General features: G+C 52.8%; 1 protein-coding gene across 2 annotated transcripts; it reads left to right on the forward strand.

Annotated features, from left to right (window-relative positions):
• The first annotated feature begins 1,579 nt into the window (after window positions 1–1,579).
• Hdc (histidine decarboxylase) lies at window positions 1,580–22,791 on the forward strand. 2 transcript variants are annotated; one of them, XM_004835425.4, is made up of 12 exons: window positions 1,580–1,733; window positions 3,282–3,454; window positions 6,700–6,813; window positions 7,956–8,078; window positions 10,247–10,381; window positions 10,549–10,692; window positions 11,101–11,167; window positions 11,989–12,151; window positions 12,238–12,328; window positions 16,650–16,748; window positions 21,492–21,593; window positions 21,748–22,791. In XM_004835425.4, the coding sequence occupies exons 1-12, from the start codon at window positions 1,691–1,693 to the stop codon at window positions 22,471–22,473; spliced, it is 1,980 nt and encodes a 659-aa protein (XP_004835482.2). In that variant the 5' UTR covers window positions 1,580–1,690; the 3' UTR covers window positions 22,474–22,791. The 2 variants fall into 2 exon arrangements, with proteins under 2 accessions (XP_004835482.2, XP_087037007.1); XM_087180881.1 differs by lacking the exon at window positions 6,700–6,813.
• Window positions 22,792–23,379: the final 588 nt, after the last annotated feature.

Genomic DNA, 23,379 nt, shown 5'->3' on the forward strand with positions numbered 1-23,379 from the left:
AGGGTGACCTTGGACTCTCAGGGATCCTCCTGCCTCAGCCTCCGGAGTGCTGGGATTACAGGTGTGCAAACCACGCCCCACTTTGGGAGCTTTTGAATCACTCTTTCAGCCACCCTGTAAAGGAAAATCCAATGGTTTCTCCTATCTCCCGTGCAGAATACTCCTGTGACCAGATGTATGCGGGGTTCCCCACAGCCCACGTGAGAGTTGGGTGGGGATGCACATACTACACAGCCTCTCCTTCCTCATGGGGCGCCTGCCTCCCAGGAACCTCGAGGGATTTTAGAGCACTCAGCCTCCAGCTGCCCTGGGTTTTGGCCTCCATACTGTTTCTCTCTAGTGACGGCCCCGTCCTGAGGCCATGGTTTGCAAGGTCCCGCCATAAATCACCCATCTTCGGCATTAATTCAGGAGTGACCCTAAGGGGCCCACTGTGCTTTTGGAGGGGTGTCTCACTATTTTGCCCACGGTGGTCTCAAATCATGGGCTCAGGTGATCCTGCTGCCTCAGCCTCCTGAGGCGTGAAAGCCACTCACTATAGCAACAGGAAGCGGCAGGGCCTTGAGGTGTTGTCATTGTGGGGGGAGCTCAGGACTCGTGACCCCAAAATGTGACTCTGGGGGACAATGCCATCCCGAAATGTGCTTCGTTAGCATCGGCTGGGCTGGCTGTTCTGAGAAACTGGGGATGCAGGAGCAGCTCTTCGAGCTATCTGTCCCGTGGGGAAACCCACACTGGTGAAGCTGTCTGAGGCCGGAAGGGGGTGCCCTGGGCGGCTCTCAGCAGCAGAGAGACTTGTCATCATCCCCACACAGTTCCTGCCATGCCCCTGCCACCACCAGTGTGGCCCCCCCTCTGCAGACACCCCCTAGTTCCTGTCCGCAGCCCCGGATGCTCCCTGAGCTTTATTTACTCACTGGGAGTTGTATATTTTGGGGGGACTTCTATGCTTAATGTAATTCAATGTAGGTGTTCTGTTAGTCCACAGGCTCACTTTTGTCTGTTTTGTTGAGACAGGGTCTTGCTATGTAGTTCAGGCTGGCTGAGAACTCACTGTGAGCCTCCTGCCTCAGCCTCCTGAGTGCTGGGATTACCACGCCTGGCTCTTCCATTAGTCCACCTTAGGTCAGGTTAATTGCAGCCCCGCCACAGAACCTGGGGTGGGGGAACACATGTAGTAGTAACAGAAAGAAACCCTGTCCTGTTGGCCGACCACATCCGGCCGCTCCCAGTGCACTTGGCATGGCCAGGTCCGGCTGCCGCTGTCCTCGGCTGCTGCTGTCCTCGGCTGCTGGCCAGGGAGCAGTGGCAGGTGGCAGGTGGATCCCTAGTGCCACACATCCTGTGCCTTGGCCTCATTCTGGGCCCTGACTTGGGGCTGTGTCCGAGCTGGGGCTCTGTCTGAACCCCCGAAGCAGCAGCGTGCCCTGGGCCAGGCCAGCTGCAGGCTTGGGATGCCGAGTGCGGGGCGCTGCTCAGCAGCCTTTGCCCTGTGGTCGCAATCTCACAGGGACTGGGGAAGAGGTGAGGGGTGGGGTCAGTGACGCCGAAGGAGGGGCCTGGGCGGAGCTGAGAGCCCCCTGCAACCCTTTAAAGGAGGGCCTCCGGCTGCAGCGCTGGCGCCAGGACAGTGGCAGCTTTGTGCTCTCCGGTCCCCCACCTCCTGTGTGAGCAGGAGCCCGAGCCCAGCATGGAGCCCCCCAGCATGGAGCCTGAGGAGTACAGACGGCGAGGTGAGCGGGGCCTGGGTCTGTGCTGTCATTTGCTGGGGTCTCAGAGCTGCTTCCTTCCCGCAGGTGCCTGGGGTTGGGGTTTGAAACTCCTGAGCTTTCCTGCAGCCTTCCTGTCCTCTTGCTGTCCCCTCTGCTTTCACATAGAGCAGATGCTTTGGATTTCTGACCCACAAGTGGGGGGATAACTCATCTTCTGAAATAGAGCCAGATTTCCCCTGTTTCCTGTCAGCCCTAGAAATCTCTCTCCTTCCTTAACATGAACCCTAACACTCATCCCTTACTGCGGGACGCAAGTCTGTCCTTCCGTGGGGCTGTTCACAGCTCGGACACCTAGCAGGTGCCAGCGATGGCCCAGAGCAGGAGGGGACGGTCAGTCCGCAGTCCCGCTCTGTGTGGTGCTGGCTGGAGCCCCAAGGCCTGGCTGTGGGAGGGCAGGAAGAGAGCAGAGGGAAGAAGCACAGTGTGTGCGGGGTTTGTAAGGCAGGATCTTGCTATGTTCCCGGCTGCCCTCAGGTTGTCTGTGTTCCCCAGGCTGGGCTCAAACTTTCCATCCTCTTGCCTCAGCCTCCCAGAATGATGGGGTTACAGTGTGTGAGCCCAGGCCTGGCTGCTGAAATCTCTCTGACTCCTCGGTTTTGTTTGGGGCGGGTTCTGTTTATAAGAACTTCGCATGAGCTGACAGGGAAGAAATCATGTTCCTCCTCCTCCTGCTCTTCCTTCCCTTCTTCTTCCTCCTCCTCCTGCTCTTGCAGGGGAAAAAGGAGCATAGGGAGTACAGAGGAAGGTACTGGATATGGAAGAGACTCACATGGCACAGAGAGTGAGGGAGAGAGAGAGAGAGAGTGAGATCCTGAGTCAGAGGGGGCAAGGGAGAGGGCACCAAGTCAGGCCTGTGTCCTGCGCGCTGCCCTGAAGTGTTTCTGGCAGAGCCAGGCTGGGCTGGGCCCCCAGGGAGGAATCTGCTGTCTCATTGGGCCCGGCCAGAGCAGACCCAGGTCAGGAGCTTTGCTTCCCGTGTCTCAGCTGGGCCGGCCAGCTGTGCTTCAGGGTCTCCGCCGTCCCTGGAAGTGCACACAGTGTGGCATGCGTGCCTGTGGTTCTCATCAGATGCTGGGAGGATCCAAGAGTGCACAGAAGGGCGGACTACAGGTCCCGGGAGAGGTGCACATGTGGCCAGCTGCCCTGTGTTAAGAGCACTGTCCGTGCTAACGCAGGACGTGTGTGTGTGTGTGTGTGTGTGTGTGTGCGCGCACGAGTGTGCACATCTAAGCGCCTGGAGTGTAACAATTTCAGATACAAAGAGCTACTGAGTGGGAAGTTTCTATCTCTGAGGCAGGAGTGGCCATGGGAGTGCTCGAAGGGGAGGAAGTCCATTTCTAGCCTTGGTGCTGGGGCCCTGGCTTTTCCCTCTTGCTCACTTGGGATCGCGCATCCCCCTCATTCATTCCTCTGTCTTTTCGGATTCTGAAGTCAAGGGCAAGGTGGGTCATCAGTCAGGTGGCCCGACCCAAGGGGAACAGGCAGTGACCTGGCTTCTCTTTGCTGCAGGGAGAGAGATGGTGGACTACATCTGCCAGTACCTGACCACTGTGCGGGACAGGCGGGTGACCCCGGATGTGCAGCCCGGCTACCTGCGGGCGCTGCTGCCCGAGAGCGCCCCGGAGGAGCCCGACAGCTGGGACAGCATCTTCGGGGACATTGAGCGCATCATCATGCCTGGGGTGAGAGCGGGCTGCAGGGTTGAGCGAGTGTTTCAGGGCACATGGCTGGGTGGTGGCCTTGAATCAGTCCAGGATGACCATGAATGCTTCTGACACTTGTCCCCCAGCATCGGTGCCATCTCCTGGGGCTGTGGAGGGACTGGGGTAGGGCTGGGAGTGCGTGTCTGCTGCCAGGTCTGGGTGGGGGCCTCAGGGATATGACTGCACCCTGAGTTGTTGTCTAGCAGAAGCTTGGCCATCTAAGGGATGGGACAAGAAATGAAGATTGGGCTTGCAGGGCCTGGTGGCACACATCTCTGATCCCAGCACTTGGGAGCCCGAGGCAGGAGGATTACTGTGAGTTTAAAGCCAGCCTGAACTGTTTATTGAGTTGCTGTCTCACCTCCCACTCCTCCAAAATTGCATTTGAGGGGAAAGGACAACAGAGAACAGAAAGGCCAGGGAGAGGAGGCTGGGGACAGTCCCTGAGTCCATGCCAAAGCGACAGAAGGAAGTGGGGAACACAGCCCCCAAGGATGCCCTTCCTGTCACCTGGGTGGTACTGCAGGCCCCTCCTTCCTCAGTAGGTAGTGTGGGACCTTCCTCTCCAGGCAGGTCCTGTGGCTGAGCCGTCCCTGGGGGCAGGATCCGCTGGTGCTGGCCAGGCTGGGCCGTGTGGACACCTGGCCTCCAAGCCTGGTCTCTAGTGACACCACCCAATCCTCATACCAAGGGCATCTGTCCTGCACTGGCCCAGTGCCTCTGTCCCAGGCTGGCTCACTCAGGTCCCTTGGTGACCCTGAAGGGCAGATGGGGAAATTGAGGCTCAGAGAGGTGACCCAGAGTCACAGATTAGGATCTGGCAGATCCAGGATTCCAGCCTGAGCTAGGCTGACCCGGAAGGTCTGTTCTTCCTGCCACTCGCTGTTGCCCGGTCTGGCTGTCCCTCCCTCTCCCTGCCCAGGCCGGCATCCTGGCCAGCCGTGGGTCTGGAAGCTGAGATCTGACCCTCCATTTCCGGAGAGTGCTGGCCTGGAGTCATCCATCCGGGGGCGGAGGGGGAGAGGCCTCCACTCAGGGCAGGAAACCAGAGACTCATTTCTCTTTGACCACTCCTCTATTTCACAAGCATCTTTTGAAAATGTCAGTATCACTCACTAAAGCTTCCCCCAAAAGGCGACTCCCCAATAAGATTATCTCTGGTCTCCCGTGTGGGGCTAACTGTAATCCGGGGGAGATGGACAGCAACGACCTCGGAGGCCGAGGCAAGCTGATTCATCAGGCCCAGGGGTCGCCTCGCCGCTGGGGTGCAGTCTGTCTGTTTGGATAAAGCTGCCTCTGGTTTATCTTATCCTGTGCATCTAAGGAGAGTGGATAACTAGCTGCCTCCTGATAGGCTCGGAGGTGGAAGCTCTTTTCTGGGGTTTCCAAAATACTGTCACCAAGCACAGTGATAATGAGGACCCAATCTTTCATCTCACACTGGCCTCTGAGAGCCTGAAGGTAGCTGGCCCCTTGCTTTCTCTCCTGGGTCAACTGTGCATTGAAGATGGGGAGTTGCTGCCTCCCTACCTCCAGAGCGGCTAAGAGAAGCTTTCCTTCTGCTTTAATTCCATCCCTGGTTAGAAAACACGAACTTACTTGAGGCTATACATATGGTTGGGGATGGGGAAGAGAAGGGGAGGAGAGAGAGGGGGAGAGAGAAGGACGTGGGGAGAGAGATCCTGCTTAGAGATCCTGGGCTCTGGAGCTAGCACGTCTTGCTGCTAGCATCTGCCACCTTTCCCCCATGAGGCATGATGTCCGCAGCGATGACAGCAGGCTCTGCCCGGCCCACTCTCATCTGTAAAGCTGGGCCAGGGGCACGAGGCCTGTCAGGGTTCGCTCTGACAAAGCATGGGATGTGGCAGGCTCTGCTGTTGCCTCCCGCGTCTCCGCTTGGTGGGCATCAAAGGAAGCGATGTAGGATCTGAGAGTCCAGTCGCGATCTGGGATGGGTCAACCACCAAGCCAGAAGCTCACTGTTGAGATGAGTGCTTTTCACTGTGCACATTCCTCGTCCACGCCCATCCGCAGCACAGTGCTAGGATTTATTGTGTGATGAGAAACTGAGGCCAAGCCAGGTGCAGGAGCGACCCTGGCCTTATGGGGTGTGAAGTACACATTACGGGATTGCCTCGAAGAGAACAAAATGAAAAATGATCTCGAAGAGACCTAGGCAAATAAAGGCCTGGGGCTTAAATTCATTCGCTTCACCGTACATCCACAGGAACATGGTTGGGGCAGAGGTCGGATGGAACCTGTGTCCTCAGACCTAAGTCTTTTTTTTTTTTTGGTACCAGAGATTGAACTCAGGACCTTGCACTTACGAGGCAGGGGCTGGAACCACTGAGCTAAATCTATGGCCCAGACCTAAGTCTTATTCTTCTACCAGGCACGCCGCATAGGACATAGTCTTTGCTTTTGGACACTGTAAGAACCAGTGTGCACTAATCACAGGGCGAGGCACTGATGTGCTCCCACGTCAGTTCTCCATGGGGACACCCTGAATTACACCATTCCCCGGGCTCAGGATGAGGCCGGAGGGGCTCGGGAGCTGGACAAGGGTTCGTGGAAGACTCGAGCAGTAGCATTGCAGGGCCACAGCGTTGCTCAAAGACGCAGATGCAGAAATGAACAACGGTCTTGCAGAGTGGCGAGATGGGGAGAGATTAGATCGAGGCAGATGAACCACCGCTGATCATCTGGAGAGCTGTTGGGGGGCCTCTGTGTCCACCAGCCCCCCTTGCATCCGGTCTCGATCATGGGCCCACTGGTCAGTGTGGAGGCTGGCCTCCTCGCTGGCCTCTGCTCTCTCGATTCCTTCATGAGGACAGCTTTGAACCCATTCCTGGGGACTCCTCAGGAGCTCAGTGCCCCTCACAGGACGCTCTTGGCAAGATGCAAGGAGCGATGGCTCTTCTGCAGCTCCTGTCCCTCATCCTTTGGTCACAGGCAGGGGCAGCGCAGGGTAAGCAGGGGAGTCTAGTGCCAGCTCGTAGCGTTCTGCTTCCTTTCTGGGTATGCAAGGTGCCATCGCGAAGCCCGCTCACATGAGCATGTGGGTGCCAAGAAGGCCGGTGAATGTATCTTATTGTCACTTAGCTGTTTGCATTAGCAGTGCCTGCTCTTCCTGGAGTGGCTTCCTCTTGCCACGAGGGTTTCTGGCGGGAGGGAGCCCCCCAGAAAGCCCCCTGGTGCCAACTGTGCATACGCTCTGCCCGCAGGTGGTGCACTGGCAGAGCCCCCGCATGCACGCCTACTACCCGGCCCTCACCTCATGGCCATCGCTGCTGGGGGACATGCTGGCTGATGCCATCAACTGCCTGGGCTTCACCTGGGTGAGTAGGAGCAGGGCAGGCGGCAGGAAGTGGCATCCTCGGGCATGCTCTGATCCCTCAGCGGGGGTCCAAGTTCAATAGTAGCAGTGTCAATTAAAAATAAAAGTGTTAGTGATATGAATCATGGCTACATTCTTGAAGCTTAATCTTTGTCTAAAAGATCTCTTCTGATCTCTTAATCCCGTGGAATCACAAGTACTGGCTCCATTCTGTAGGTGAGGAAATCATCGCCCCAAGATTGCGCAGCTTATAGAGACATAGATGAGATTTGAACTGAGATCTGTTTATTGCTACAGTTGTGGCCTTAACTAAGCACTTTTTTTTTTCCGGTATGGGGAATCGAAGTCAGTGCCTTGCGCTTGCCAGGCAGGGGAGGTGCCGCTGAGCGACATCCCCGGCCCAGGACTTTGGTAACTGTTGGGTCCCAACTGCCCCCGGACTCCTGCCTCCGAGAAGTTAGAGATGGGTCCTAAGACCTCCTTCATAATCCTTAGGCACACTCAGCTCTAAATTGTGGCCAGCGCCACTGAAAACGTCCTTATAACCCAAGCCTGATCTTTCACGGGGTGTAGGGGTGGGAAAGGGAATAGGGTAAGTCAAGGAACTACTGTTTTTTTTCTGGGACAGACTGCTGTACAGTGGACCTTCGAGTTACAACCAGCCTGACATACAAACAACTTGGGTTATGGCCAGAATTTTAGTTTTAACTTATGCACAAAGTCTTGAGTTATGACCCAAGTGCTGGCCACTTGTGCTTCTGGATGGCCTCAGATACAGACTTAACCCTTAAAGAGCTCTGGAAGGAACATGACAGCTTCCTTTCCTGTGTGGGGTTCCCTGAGAAATCCTGGGCCAGGGTCTCTGTAAGGACACTGAGATCTGCCTGTGTACAGGAGAGAGACCCTGAAGGCTGTGGAGAGGAGCTGAGCCTTCACTGACCAACTTGGGTTACAACCAGCCCTTGGGAAAGAATTGAGTTCATAAGTCAAGGGTCCATTGTAGTTTCGTAGTCAAAAAGCTTTCCCTTGGGATTTAAGGCACATTTGGGTCTCTCCGTGACTTGGTAGATCCCAGCGACACAGTCAGGGCCCGGCTACTTCTGCACTGTGGGCTGCGCTGATCTGGCTCCTCTCTCCTCTCAGGCGTCTAGCCCCGCGTGCACGGAGCTGGAGATGAGCATGATGGACTGGCTGGCCAAGATGCTGGGGCTCCCTCACCACTTCCTGCACGGCCACCCGGGTAGCCAGGGTGGCGGAGTCTTGCAGGTAACTGAGGGTTGTCTGCCTTTGGGGCTAAGCAGTGGGAGGAGAGCCAGACTTCCCTGAGCTCCCGAGGGCCACGTCTTTCCCTCTGCCCCCACTGCCCTGTCACCAGGATGGACACCATGGTCACCTTGCCTCTGCCCCGCTTCCTTCCCACAGCTGCTCCCTGCCTTCCTTCCCACCTTCTCTGCCCTCTCCTTTGAAAGAGAAGCACCAGCTGCACTTAGCACCGCATCCCTAGCATCCCTAGGGTTCCTTAGCTCAGGTTTCTTAGTTGATGCTTTGACAACTGTCCTGGGCTGTCCTATTTCATACCTTGAGGTAAAAAAGGAAAACAGAAGGCAAGGAGAGCCCTCCCCATCCCGGGATCTGGGAGCTCCCTGGAGGCAGGGAGATGAACAGCACAAAGCCAGGCACCTCACCCGGCCTGTCTTTGGGGGTCTGTCAAATAACGATTCTTCAAATCCTTTTTTTTTCAAGACTAAAGTCACAGAATGGGGCCCTCTGGGCACCTCCTTAGACCATGCACAGTCATCAGGTGTTCGTGCCGAGACCCCGAGAACCCCCAGTTCTTGAATGTTCTGGAATGTGCAATTTTCCTGGTTTTATGATGTAGAAGACAGAAATAGTAGTAGGATTTTCCTAAAGAATGGAAGTGAGGGGCCGGGGATTTAGCTCAGTGGTTTTGCCACCTACTGTGCAAGCACAAGGACCTGAGTTCGATCCTTGGTACCAAAAAAAAGAATGGAAGTGAGGGCAAAATGAGAAATACATGAAATACACACAGCCAGGCTGCTCCGAGATAAGAACCCACACATTCGCTGGGGGCCTCTGCCAGTGAGGTGACTGCCCGACTCATGCCAGTGAGAGTCACATCCAGTGCTTACAAGGAGCCAGCATGGGGCACGCTGTGGTCACAGCCCCAGGTGTCCTATAGGAGGCCAGGCTCAGTGTCCCCTGCACAGGTCTTGCTTTTCAGCTCAATGTCTCAAGAGCCCTGTGAATAAACCTTCCTCAGGTTTCAAGAAAATGAAGAAAGCTTAGAGAGGTTTAGTAAGTAACCCTGGGCCACACAACTGGCAAGTGGGAGAATGAAGATTCAAACCCAGACCCATCTAAATCCAAACTATGGTTCCTTCTCTGTTTCTCAGCCGTGTCCCATGACCGTTCTGGGTATCTGGCTCTCGTCTGTAGTATGACAAGAATCAGAACCATCTCAGAGCCCTGTGGTGAGGATCAGGGGCGGTGTAGGGGAAGCAGGCTGTGAACTATGAACCGGATGCCGTGGGAGGGGGAGTTACTGCGCTGCTTCTTTGTTATGGAGTAATTTGTGGCCACCCAATACCTGGTGGGATTTGGCCCACCCCACTGCCCGTGCCCGTGTCCACAGGTTTTTAATAGGGTTCCCTCAGCGGTGGATTTTGAGTGGCAGAGACACCCGAGGGTGTGCGAATGAATGACACTCTTGTGTCACACACTCACGTGAGGGTGCCAATGCCACCCGCAGTCCCCTCAGTCTTGCCCGGGGGGGGGGTCCGATCCAACCCCTCCCCTCTCAGGACACAACCTGAAGAGGTGCTGTCCACCTCACAGGTGTTCAGGAGCTTCCCGGGGGCAGGGTTAGCGCAGGGTCACAAGAGCCACTGACCACCAAACCAAGGCCAAATGGCCAGCTTCTCACACAACCTCTGGGGGATTTCCCTGTGGACCAAGCTCCATTTCCATTCCTGCTAAATGAGGGGCTCTGGTCTCCCTTCCCTTCCCTCTTTTCCTCTTTTCCTCTTTTCTCTTTTCCTTTCTTTTTTCTGTCTCTTCACATTTCTTTCTGTGCTGGGGATTGTAGCCAGGGCCTTGTATGGTAACCAAGGGCTGCGCCACTGAGCTACACCCCCATCCCTGAGGGAGTTTTGTTTTTAATGAGTTTTGCTGGTTCTGGAGCACTTTTTCTCTGGTTCCGGAGCACTCCTTTCTGGCCTGTGGTATTGGATGCAAACTTGCTTTCTGAATGCAGAGTAGGTGTGTGGGTCGGGGAGGAAGGAGGGCTCTCTTGGGAGTAGCTGTTGCGTGCGCGCGCGCACACACACACATACACACACACACACACACACACACGCAGGGGAAATTTAAACTCGGCCAGGGCACACAGCCTGGTGATCTTTCCATGCCTGCAGAGCACGGTCAGCGAGTCCACCTTGGTCGCTCTCCTGGCAGCCAGGAAGAACAAAATCCTGGCGATGCAGCAGTTGGAGCCCGAAGCTGACGAGTCCTCTCTGAATGCTCGTCTTGTCGCTTATGCCTCTGACCAGGTGAGGCATCTGCCGCTGCATGGCCCTTGGCTCCCAGAGGTGCGGTCCTTGAGAAATTTTCTTCCAGCGCAGGCATGCCGCTTGTCAGGTGCCCCCATCCGTGGCCCCTCCACCCTGTCTTCAGCTTCTGGGTGTGTTCACGGCGGGGTCCTCCTCGGCCCTCCTAGGCTCACTCCTCAGTGGAGAAGGCGGGCTTGATCTCCCTCGTGAAGATGAAATTCCTGCCTGTGGACGACAACTTCTCCCTCCGAGGGGATGTGCTCCAGAGGGCCATTGAGGAGGACAGGCGGCGGGGCCTGGTGCCCGTGTTTGTAAGTCAGACCATGACCCTGAGCTTAGGGGGAGTGGACGTGGGTGTGCAGCACAGAGGTGCAGAGCTGGCTGCAGAGGCGGGCAGGGAGGTCCCAAATACAGGGCTGCACAAGCAGGAGTCACTCTCCGCTGGTGTGTCAGCAAAGATATTTTGTGGGTCGTAGCAGCGTTAAAAAGAGAATGGAAAACATCTGAGTGTACTCCTACAGCCGGAGGATATACTGCTTTGGGAAACTTTTACTTCAAATGCACATGTATATGTGGACCAGGTAGCTAAGTAAAAGGCCCTTCCTACTGGAATGCAGTGTGACACGATGCTGTGCCAGTGGGATGTGCAGGGTAGATGTGTGGGGTGGGACCCCGTCCAGGTTCAGCTCTCCCAGGCTAACCTACCTTTATCCCCCCAGGTCTGTGCCACACTGGGGACCACTGGGGTCTGTGCATTTGACTGCCTGTCCGAGCTGGGCCCCATCTGTGAGTATCTCCCTGTCTGCTGGAAAGACAAGGAATACATTTAAAAATACTGGCTCCAGTCCGTCATTGGCCCCGTCCTTTTGGGGTCTAAGGGTAGGCGGGACACAGTGGTAGGAGCGCATGGTGGAGCAAAACCGCTCACCTCATCGGAAGCCAGGGAGAGAGAGACAGAGAGAGAAAGAGATCAGGGTCCCTTGGAGGGCACCCTGGAAATGACCTAAGACACGCCAGGCCCTGCCTCAGAATGGTTTCTCCACTTCCCAAGAGCGCCACCCTGTGGCTCGAGCCTTTAAAGCATGGCTTTGAGGGACAATCACGATCCACACGGCTGCAGTCCTAGGTTTCCTCATGCTCTCTCCTGCATGTTGAGATCTAGTCAAAGCACGTTACATCTGAAACATGTGGTGAGCAAGCCATGGTGAAGCCCTTTCTATTCTGCTTCGGAAAAGAAGAGAGAAGGGGAGTCCCGGGGGCAGAAACCCACCAGGAAGGAGAGTCACCTCTCTGCGTGTTGCGCTGGACGCACTAACGCTCCTTCCCGGCGGGCAGGAGCCTGGCTTGGCTGCCGGGATGCTCTTGGCAGAGGCTGGGAGTCGACCGTCTGTCCACAAAGAGGACGAGGCCGGGGAGGTTTTGGTACTTTCCCCTGGGGAGGCAGAGGTGCTTCCTTTAGCCCCGGCCCTCACAGAGACGCCGCCCCATCTCCACGCGAAGCCTGCATCCTTCCCAGCCGTTCTCTCTGCGGCCAGTGGCCAGCCCGGCTGGGCAAGAGAGGCGCCTTTGAGCTGGAGATGGCGAGCGGCTGACGTTGGCCTCCGCAGGTGTCAGGGAGGGGCTGTGGCTCCACATCGATGCTGCGTATGCGGGCACAGCCTTCCTGTGCCCCGAGTTCCGGGGCTTCCTGAAGGGGGTCGAGTTCGCCGACTCCTTCACCTTCAACCCGTCCAAGTGGATGATGGTGCACTTCGACTGCACAGGGTTCTGGTGAGTCTGCAGCTGAGCCGGGGGGGGGCGGAAAGGCCTGGCTTCCTTCAGGGACCTTGGCCGTGACCTCCGCTTGGAACCCACAGGGTGAAGGACAAGATGAAGCTGCAGCAGACCTTCAGCGTGAACCCCGTCTACCTCAGGCACGCCAACTCGGGCTCGGCCACCGACTTCATGGTGAGTGGCCCGCGAGGTGGGAGCCGCACATATCATCCCTGCGGTTTTCCCCTAAGTGGCTCCTTCAGAAGGACACCCGCTGGGAGCTCATCCCCACATACTGCCACAGGACACCCTGGCCTCGAGTTGCCCATAGGTGGATCCAGTGAAACCCAGAAACTTCGAACCCCTAAAACTGAGACCCGCCTTTGAGGTAGCGTGCAAATTTCCTGAATATTTTTAGCCTTTTAAAATTCTCCCTGCCTTCTTCTCCAGCTTGGGCACCCCGTTCTGCTCACTCCCCAGGAGCAGGGTGGCAGGGAGCATCCCTTGGTGGGAAGGGAGGCCCCGAGGGGACCTCTGTGGTAGTGGTGAGACAAGAGAGCCTTTGGGACAAGCACCCCTGGCCTTCCCGGGGCCTGCACCCCACCTCTCTCCCTGCCACCTCAGCCTGTGCCACGTTGTAAGGAAGCAATTCTTCAGGTTTGCCCCTCATTTGAAGATAAGCCCTTCCTTTGGTTTTTGGGGTGACAGGGGCATAAACACATGTTACCTATAGTGCAGCCAGTGGAGCCTGGAACCCACAGCAGGTGTGGGCCTTTGGGAAACTTCTCAGACCTCTCTGAACCCTGGCACCCCATCTCCAAAGTGGGAACAGTGGTGCCCATTTCACAGGGCACCTAGGGGTCTGATGGAATCACATGGCACAGTCCTGTGTGGTACACGCTTAGACAATGGCAGGCATCGTGTTCCTAAAAGCTCTTCTTTTAAGCTACATAGCGAATTGTCAGCCATGGAAGGGCTGAGTCCAGATCGCCTGTGCTTCTGTCCTGGCTCCTCCATTTACCAACCAGGGTGGCCTTGAGCAAGTGACTCATACTCTGTGACCAGGATGCCTTCTCTGGAAAGTGCCGATGGCAGCAATGGTCTGGCTTCTTTGCTTAAATGAGTTAGTACCTCGGAGCACTAGGGCAGCGCTCGGTGTCTGGGAGAGACATTCTTGGTGAAGAAATGGCTTTTACTTTTTGGACAACTGAAAGTGTCAGGCTTTTGGCTCTAAAATAACAGCTCCACTTCACTTGATTCCATTGGTTATTCATTCTGCTCACCTTCCTGCTCACAATTCCTGAAGACTCAGAAGTTTTGGATCAGAATTGCAGGTGGAAAGCTTGCCCTGGGAGAGAAGCCCCTCAAGAGGTGAATAAAGATAGGCAAACCCTGGCTCTTTTATCTCCAGTCCCCTTTCTGCTGAGTTTTCAGGAAATTTTAAATTAAAAACAATTCCCTGGAAGCCAATTTTAGAGCTAGGTTTTGTTCCTGAGCATGAAACAATGCCCTTTGTCCTACTGTGTGCTTGGACCCTTGTAATCACAAGTGTTATCTTGGCCCTTGCTCATGGAGAATTTCACGTTGGCTTTCCTGTTCATTTCCCATAGCATCTCAAGATCTTACTGTGGTTCGTTCCCATCAGTTTGGAGATTTTTACAGTGCTCTCTCTTTTCCAGACAATTTACAAAAATACGAAACTTTTCCCAGCACTGGTCCAGGGGACCCTAACTATTTTTGCTTCTATAAAAGTGCTGCTTTGTGCTTGTCCTTCCCCATCTCTAAGCCTGTGCGTTTAATTTTCAAGTCCATGAAGAAAGTCTTAGAACTGACAGCCACTGTCCTTGGGGTATTCCCAGAGCTCCTTCCAGCTGCTCTGACCCGAGCTCTGGTGGCTGCAGTCTTAAATAGAAGCGCAGCCCTGCTCCGAGCCCAGGCGGAGAGCAGGGCCAGGGCTTAATTCCCAGGGTCCGAGAGTCACCTAAAATCAGGATTCGCTTCTGCCTCCGTGGAAGTGCCCTTCCTTGACGGTACCTTCCCTCTGGAGGCACAGAAACCCGCATGGATGGAGCAGGGTCCTGACCTGGGCATGGGTGGCCCACAGAACCTCGACAGGTCCTAGAAGAGGCAGGGAAGTCTCAAGTGAAGGAAGAGCCCACATCGGCTTTCTTGAGTCCGTATTTCCTGATCCAATGGAAATGGTTGGCTAGAGCCACCCTTCTGGGTCAGTATGGATTGGTTTTGAAAGAGTGACAAGAAGAGGATCAGCTGGGATAAAGAAGACAGGGAGAATCAGAGGGAGTCATCTTTGCCGCTCCGTGCTCATTGGCTGCTGAAAGGAAGTGGCTGGCTTGTCATACCCATCTGGAAATCAGAACACTTTTAGAGACAGGTCTTGCATCCGGGCGTTATTCTCCTGGAGTGTCAGCTGGAGAGGAGGTGGGGCAGGGACCTTTACTCTCTGCTCTATTGTGGTGTCCTGTTGCCAGGTTCTGGTGCCCTCTGCCGGCTGCCGGAAGCCCTTCCTCTGCCAGCAGCTTGCTCGGAAACCAAAGGCTTAGTGCTCTAGTGGGAGAAATACTGTCTGTCAGCACCGGGCAACTTCACTGTGCCTGGCTCAGGAAAATGGGGCGGAGGATGAAGATGAGGACATATGTGAGGATTTGTCAATCAATCTTTTGGATGGACAGATAAATATTTGACAAGGCAAATATTTATTTTCAGTGAACAGAAGTTGTGGGACAGGTTGTATAGCCCAGGGTAGCATGGGTGAGGTGCATCTCTGACACTGAAAAAAGAAGAAAGAAAGAAAGAAAGAAAGGGAAGAAAGAAAAAGAAAGAAAGAGAAAGAAAGAAAGAGAAGAGAAAGAATGGTATAGGGTTTTTGTCATTTGATGGAGAGGTTATTAAAAATCACATTACTGTGGGCCGGGATGTAGCTCAGTAGTTCTGCCGCCTGCCTCGAAAGTGCAAGTTCCTGAGTTCAGTCCCCAGTACCAAAAAAAAAAAACCACATTACTCATTAGAATAACTGCATGTTTTCCAAACCCTTTGTTCTGATTTCACATCTGAAAAATTAGTTTAATAGTGGTTTGGAAATTTTCAGATCTACGGTACTTGCATCTTTGAACTTTAAGCTCTTTTGCATTTGGTCACAAGAATGAAGGGTTAGTTTTAGTGGAACAGAGGCAGAGATTCGGATGCTTATTTGAAATCCGAAAGCTTGGGCGATGCCACTAGAGCCAGAGATCCTCCCAGGAGAAAGTCAGGACAGAGCAGTGGGGTTCAGTGAGGGCCACCTCACCTTCTGGGGTTCCGGACAGAAAGGCAGCTGTTTATCATCTGAGTAGGCAGCACGTCCTCCCCACTCTCTGCGTCCCCATGTCTGTCTACCTCCCTGGGAGCGCTGTTCCTTCTATCTCAGGCACAAGCCAGTGAGGAGGCCCCCCAAGGTCACGGCTAATATGGGCAGAGCTGGAGGAGAAACTGTGCTCTGCGAGCTCCAGTATCCTCACTCTTAAGTACTCTGCTTTTAACTACTATACGAACTGTGATGGAAATACACGGTGAATGTTAGTTTTAAGCACTTATTACAGTAGAAGAGACATTGCCACGAATCCCCCTCACAACCTGCCCCCTTAGTTCACACACACTTCTCCCATCATTTTTGCCACTTTTGGGAGCAGTTCTGAAGTCCTCTTCCCCGAGTGGCTTTTGTTGGGCTGTCGTGGCTGCCTTGATGTCTTGATTGCATTCAAAACGTTGACCTTTCATGGTCATTTTGACTTTGGGGAAGAGCCAGAAGTCGCACAATGCCAGATCCGGTGAATAAGGTGGATGAGGATGCAGTATCATATTTTTACGAGCTGCCTTTCCATTGGATGGAACTTGGCAGCAGTAGTCACCATATTTTTGATTACACCTCATAAAGACATGAAAAAGGACTCCAGATCTGCCTCAGAAAGTGCCAGGAATGCTGGGATTAAGTGTGTTTGAAGGGAGGAAGGGAGTATTTTGAGGGGAACTTACAGCAACGTCTTTTACTGTAATAATTTAAAACTATGTAAACATTTACTGTATTTTTGATCACACCTGGTGTGTTTCAGGGAGAATAGAAATAGAATTTTAACTTCTGCTATTCATGGAACTTAGGTTTGTTTAGAGAAAGTAAAAATGCATTGCGTCTACCTTGAATTTCTGCCTTGAATTGCTGGGATGAAAGTAGCATTTGAAGCAAAGTTTAAAAGAGCTTTTACAGTAGCATTTGAAGCAAAGTGCTCTTCGTAGTTCAAGGTCAGGGATTTGGTTTCCACTGTTTTCTGTTGGACAGGGACTACTGGCTGCCACTGGAGCAGAGTGTCCTTTGGGTAACTTGCCTTGTGTCGTTCCTTAGCAACAGCTCGGAGAGTCTTGGTGACAACATTGTCCCTGGAGGGTGAGGCAGGCCACAGATGATGCCTAGGGGTGCCTTGGGGCAGGCGCCCATCTCTGACCGTGGGCTCTCGTTCCTTTCCAGCACTGGCAGATCCCCCTGAGCCGGCGGTTTCGCTCTATTAAACTCTGGTTCGTGATTCGGTCCTTCGGGGTGAAGAATCTTCAAGCCCACATCAGACATGTATGTAGCACGCTCACTGCGGGGCTGAGCCCAGGTTGGTTTCTCTCCTTGTGGGGGGAGAAGACACGTCTCAGCTGTGCAGACCTGCCCTGGGGACCTGGTGTCTGGCTCATTGTCTGGGCGGGGAGAGGAGCTCTGGGCCTTCGGTACTCAGGGTGGCCATCTCTCTGTTCACTAGAGGAGCACTGAGCACAGCGTGTCCCCAAGGGCTGCCTGGTGCCTGTCTTCTCTGCTAATCCTTCTGCTGTCACTGGGCCTTGGGGAGCCGTGGCTTGAGATTTGCAGAAGGAAAAAGAAAATAAATGGAAGGGCAGTGTGTATGGCCAAGGTGGAATCCAACCTTTTTGGAATCATCCCGACTGTCACAGCCAGCTAGAAATTTCCGTCACTGTTATGGCCCTGCCTGGACCAAAGCTCTCCTGGCCTGGCCTGGTAGATAATATGTCAGCAGGTATTTATGAAAGGCCTGCTTGGTACGGTGCATTTCAATTCCACTCAATAATGTCACAGTTATGGTGCCAGGAAAGGGACCCAGGGGGAGGGGGCTGGGCACCGTTTCTCCCTCATGGTCTTTGTGGAAGAGGTGGGACTCCACCGAGAACTTCAGTTTCCTCCGGGAAAGACACAGCCATACATAACAGCAGCAGGGTTAACCCAGGGATGCTGCTCTTTATTACGAGGTGTGTCTGTCCCTCCCTCGGCACCTTTCCTCATCTGACAAACACGATCGAAATAGTTCAGGCCATAACTGACCAGTCTTAACTTTCATAATTTCACATCTGGACTCACAATGGACATTTAGCAAGAAGGAGCTGCCACCCAGCATACTGAGGGACATTAGGTACCTTGCGCTCTTTCTCCATCCTTACACTCATGGTTGGAGGGTCTGTCAGGTGGGGAACCAGGCAGTCACCAGCCTTCCCAAGTGCTGCCTTCTGCTGCCAACCCTCTGAGTCCCACCCACTCCCACTGCCGGTCCATGCTGGCCATGCTCCTGCCTGCCTTCAAGGCCCTGACTGCCGGCCCTTCCTTAGCTTGGGCATTTCACAGACCTGTGGAGACTCCACAGCCAGCCCACTGTGCACCCGTGTCATTTGCCTGGATTGCCTTCTCCCTCCAGAATGCTGTGCATGGGTTAAGTCCTACTTCCTTCGGGAGCTTCTTTGAGTATTTCTTCTAGGGTGGTCTCTGCCACTTTGGCATCCAAGGTCACCCACTCAGTGACAGGAGACTGAGCTATAAGGTTGGCTACCAGTGTCCCACAGCAACAAGGGGTGGAATTAAAATGAAATTGTTTGGTACAAGTTAATTTCATCTCTTACAATTATGATTGTAATGATTATTACTTGCACAGTGCCTTAAGTTTAAAACAGTGGAGCGCATCCTTGGAGTCTCACAACAGTGCTGGAGGGGGCCTGGTCACCCTGGTTGGGTGAGGCTCAGAGACAGTCACTGACCTGCTTGAGAGGAGAAGGCCTGGGGCTTTCTCCACACCTCCCAATTGCAAATGCTTCCTTCATAGCCCTGCGCTTCCTTTTCTATGCTGAGCTCTTGAAGCTTATACAGAGCTGTGTGTTAATTTCTGTGCTGTAGAATCATGTATTAGAATGGAATCTGGGTTTGACTTATAGTTCTACCCTTTACTATTTAGTGACTTTGGATAAATTAATCTTTCTATGTTTGCCTTCCTAATTTATAAAGTGGGAAAACTATATTATCACTCTCAAAGGCTTATTGTGAGAATTCAGTGAGATAATCCACAGATAGTTCTTCTTGCCTTAAACCCTCTATTTCCAAAAATATCATTCCTCAGTGGTCTTTTCAGGTGGAACGGCGTGAGAGGCTGTTTCAGTATTCCATGTTGTGAGCTGTAAAGGGATTTAGGAAGAATTTGAAACAGGATAATAAGATTGTGGAGACTTCTTAAAAAATGCAATAAACATCTCAGTATTTGAAAAAAAGAAAAGTTAGATGGTTCTTAGCCCAGGGCTGCCTTAGGGCCTTGATGATTGGCAAGTACTTTGTGAAGGTTGCCCCTGTTCCTCCTCCCCCTGTCTTCTTCTAATGGTAATAAATTCTCATCATCATCCTCTCATCACCTTCAATAGGATTGGTGTTGTGGTCAGGGTTTAGGCAAGGGAATACATTAGTACAGGACACATAATTTATAGGATTATTTTATGATATTTACCCAAAAAGTCAAATTCAGAGGCATGCAAGAGACTAACCACACATTCGAGGCCCAAATAATCCAGCTGAGGGCCTGGGTCCCACAGCAATATCTCGCACAAGTCCAGCTAAAGGCCTAGAGTCCAAAACAATGTCCCCCACAAGTCCAGCCAGTGGCCTGGAGCCCACGGCAATGTCTCATGCTTGTCCATATTGAGGATCTGCTCCTGGAAGGCCCAATGGCCAATGGTGGAAGCCAGAAATCCCACACCGGTGAGGTGAAACATTTGTGCCACCAGGCTGAGGGATCTACATTGGAGCCAGGAAGTGATGCCCAAGGTGAAGATCAGAGCTCCCCTGACGAGAACAGCAGCCCTTCCCAAGGACAGCAAGGCCCTGAGCTCCTCCTCTGATGAGAACAGCCAAGTTCGCATCAGGAAAACCAGTTGCAGGCAGCAAGCTTCTCCTAGAAAATCAACAGCCAGGGCTAGGGATTTAGCTCAGTGGTTCTGCTGCCTGCCTTGCCAGTGAAAGGTCCTGAGTTCTATCCCTGATACCAAAAAAAAAAAAAAAACAAAACAGAAAAAGAAAATCAACAGCTCACAATCTCCCCTCCAGTTCTCTTCTTATGGCTATTGGCAACAATCCTCAGGTGGATCTTCCACACCCAACCACGCTGATTCAGCTGGGCATTCCAAATTGACCATTAGCTAATCCATCACAATTGGTGAACTTTTCCTGGAAAGACCGAGCAGTCAATGTTTTTGGCTTTGTGGGCCCTATAGTCTCTGTTGCAACCTCTGTGTTGTGGCACAAAGCCACCGTGGACAGCATGTAAACACAATGCATAGCTGCTGTGGTCCTGATCCCTTTGTTCACAGGAAGGAGTGGGGCCATATTGGAACCATGGCCGTCCTTGGCCCACCTGGTCGGGTATGTGCAGACCCTGGTCTCAGCAGCAATCTCATTGCCCACAGAGGAGAGCTGTGGAGGTGGAGACGTCGCCTGCGCCCTCCTCCTCTCCCTGGACTCTGCTCTGTCTTTGTGAAGAGCATGGTTTGCAGGAGGAAGCAGAGCATGATGGAAGAGAAGCTGTGTGGCAGTGAGGGACCTGTCTTCCACCACTAGGGCCTTGGGAAAGTCGCTTTCCCATGACTCCACCTAGAAAACGAGGAGGGTGAACAAAGTTCTTGGATCTCTTTCCTTGAACAAAGGTAGCTTCTGGATCTCTCTGCTTGCTTGGGAGGATCGGCTTCACGTCTGATCCTGGTAGCTGGCCTGATTCTAGCTCTATAACTGTGATGTCTTAATGGCTGTCATATAGACTTATGAAAAACTTAGCAAGGTATCAAAGTTGGCAGGGCAGGTGTGGAAATGAGTGTATAGGGAAAGACACATGGGGGAGAATCATGACTAACTAGAAAACGAAGTGCAAGGTAAAAAACAGCTGGAAAACAACTAGAAGCACAGATCCTCTGGGAGAGTGAGCCTTAAGGTTTGCTGATGAAAGGTTTTGGGGTGGTGATTGGAGGCTCTCTGAAACAGGCCATATAGTGGGGAGAGAAAGGGGTTCTGAAGGTTGCTGCATCCAGGCATGGTAGTGTACATCTTTAATCTCAGCACTCTGGGAGGTTGAGACAGGAGGATTGTAAGTTTAAGACAAGCCTGGGCAATTTAGTGACTCAGCAAGACCCTGTCTCAAAAAATAAAAAAAGGAGTGGGGGAGGCTGGAGATGTAACTCAGTGTGAAGGCCCTGGGTTCAATCCCCAGTACTGTAAAAAAAAAAATCCATAGGGAAACTTACAAAATGATATAAATGTCAATGAAAGATTGATATGATACAAAATCCTTAAAGCTTTAGTGATAAAGTATACCACTTTGCCATACAATTCAGTGTGGCATTAAGTAAATGCTGTGCAACCATTCTATTTCCAGAACATTCTCATCCTCCCAATGGAAGCTCTGTACTCGGGAACTAGGCACAAAGCCTATCCATGGTGTTGGTGGGGTTGATATGTGAAATAGCTCTCCGTGGGATGTCAGAGCAAAGGGGGTGAAAGGGCATTCAAGGCACAAGATGTGAAGAGGCTGGAGAGGCAAGGGAATGTGCAGGTTAGGGTGAGGCCAGGCGATTGCTGGTCCATTCAGTGCCTGTTTGGTGTCTTCCTCCTGCCAGACGCTGCCTGTGTGAGGCACCTGGCATGGGGGATGCAGAGCATAGGCTGTGTTTGGGCCCTTGATTGCTCCCTTGACAGTTGAGAAGCTGTGAAGCCAGGATAGAAGGCCAAGTTGCCTGAGTAACAAAGCACATGGCTCCTGGATCCTGGAACTGAGGTGAAGTTGTGTCCTAAGGTCTATTCTCCAGGTGGCTCTGACGCAACAGGAAATAGGGAGCTGATGGAAGTTGTCCAAGTTGGAATAGGAGCAAAATCAAATGGAGAAGATGGTCAGACCCCTCAGGTCTACATGGTTCAAGGAGTCCCTTGGTTTAAACCATTCCATGTGTGAAAGTTTATGCACAGTTTGTCCCTTGCCTGATTGCTACTCTGTGTTCTCTATGTTCACAATTCCAGGGTACTGAAATGGCGAAGGTATTTGAATCCTTGGTCAGAAATGATCCTTTCTTTGAAATTCCTGCCAAGAGGCACCTCGGCCTGGTGGTTTTTCGTCTAAAGGTAAAGCTGTCTTCTGTGTCCTCTGTGAATGGCATTGTCTGGTGTTTCAAGTGGCTGAGTGGTTGTTGAGTCACTTGGACACACAAATGCTGGGCTTCTGGGGATGCTTCCAGGGATTGTGATGTAGACTTCACTTCTTTTATCCTTCAAACAGGGTCCTAACTGTCTCACAGAAAGTATGCTAAAGGAAATAGCTAAAGATGGCCGACTCTTCCTCATCCCAGCCACCATCCAAAACAAGTTGATAATTCGTTTCACAGTGACATCCCAGTTCACCACCAAGGATGACATCCTGAGAGACTGGAACCTCATTCGAGATGCTGCCACTCTTGTTCTTAGTCAGCACTGTACTTCCCAGCCAAGCCCTCAAACCAGGGCCTGCAGTGCCTTGGCCAGGGGAATGCCCCTTCAGTCTGTCAGTGAGGGAGAAGATGACCCAGCCCAGGCCCAGAAGATCATCAAGCAGCCACAGCGTGTGGGAGCCAGTCCTGGGAGGAGGGAAGACAGCTGCCATCTTGAAACCCTGGTGGACCCACTGGATGACTGCTTTTCAGAAGAGGCCCCGGATGTCACCAAGCACAAGCTCTCCTCCTTCCTGTTCAGTTATTTGTCCATGCAGAATAAGAAGAAGGCAGTGCGGTCCCTCAGTTGCACCAGTGTGCCTGTGAGCGCTCAGAAACCATTCCTTGCTGAGGGCTTGCCCAAGAATGGAGGTGCCTCCCAGGTCAGGATCTTCTCCAGGTTCCCGGAGGAGATGATGATGCTGAAGAAAAGTGCCTTCAAAAAGCTCATCAAGTTCTACAGCGTCCCCAACTTTCCTGAATGCGCCTCACAGTGTGGGCTCCAGCTGCCCTGCTGCCCCCTGCAGGCCATGGTGTAGACTGGGGTCTTCAATGAGTCCAAGGATGGATGCTTCAGGGAGTCTGAAGCCCTTACAATTGTGTGCAGAGTCTGTGTGCTTATGTGCATGTGCATTTTTCTTGCCATTGAGTCCATAATTTTGGTCAATTTCTCACATGGTTCATGACCCACCATGTGCTACAAGTGGAGAGTTTAAATCAGAACGATCCAGAAGTTTCCAGAAGCTTATCAGCAGCAAGGGCTGGGGGCAATGCATGGATGAGCAGTGTCTATGGTTGAGCTCATGATGTGAAATATAACATAGAAATAAATTGTGCTTGTTCTTGAACCAACACAATCCTATTTGTGTGGCTTAATTGACTTGATTAACCAGGGCGTGTCCGGCAGTTTAAATGCCTGTGATTTATAGATTATGGTTTTCAGGATGCTGAAGATTGGAGCTTGAGGAGGGGCCAGGGGTAGCACAGGAGGCAGGCAGCCCGTGGTTTTAAAGTGTAAGTTCGGAGTGGGCACTGTTTGCCCACTCAGAACTGTATGACTTGAAGCTGTGGGTTCTCTGTTGCAAAAATGTCCTGGAATCACCCCCAGGGGGTCTTTAGAAAAACCTCTGAATCCTAGCTTCCTCTCCTAGAAATCTCTGGCTACTTGTTATGGGTGAGCCAGGGCTTTTTTTGGTTGTTTGTTGTTGTTGTTGTTTTTGAGTCAGGGTCTTGCTATGTAGTTCAGGTTGGCCTTGAACCTGCCACAGTCCTCCCATCTCAGTCTCCCAAGTCCGGGGATTGCAGACATGTGCCACATGCCCAGCTACTTTGGGGTTTTGGCAGCTCCCCAGGCGATGCTAACTAACGTGTGGCAGTGCATGGGGAACCGCAGTGTGAGAGTCGCCTGCCCTCTTAGAGGCTCGCCCTGTGACGCAGGCTGGGTG

This window comes from Heterocephalus glaber, unplaced genomic scaffold, assembly GCF_053883595.1.
Source record: "Heterocephalus glaber isolate CG9 unplaced genomic scaffold, H.glaber_assembly_v1.0 deba00000122, whole genome shotgun sequence".
NCBI classification, from domain to species: domain Eukaryota; kingdom Metazoa; phylum Chordata; class Mammalia; order Rodentia; family Bathyergidae; genus Heterocephalus; species Heterocephalus glaber.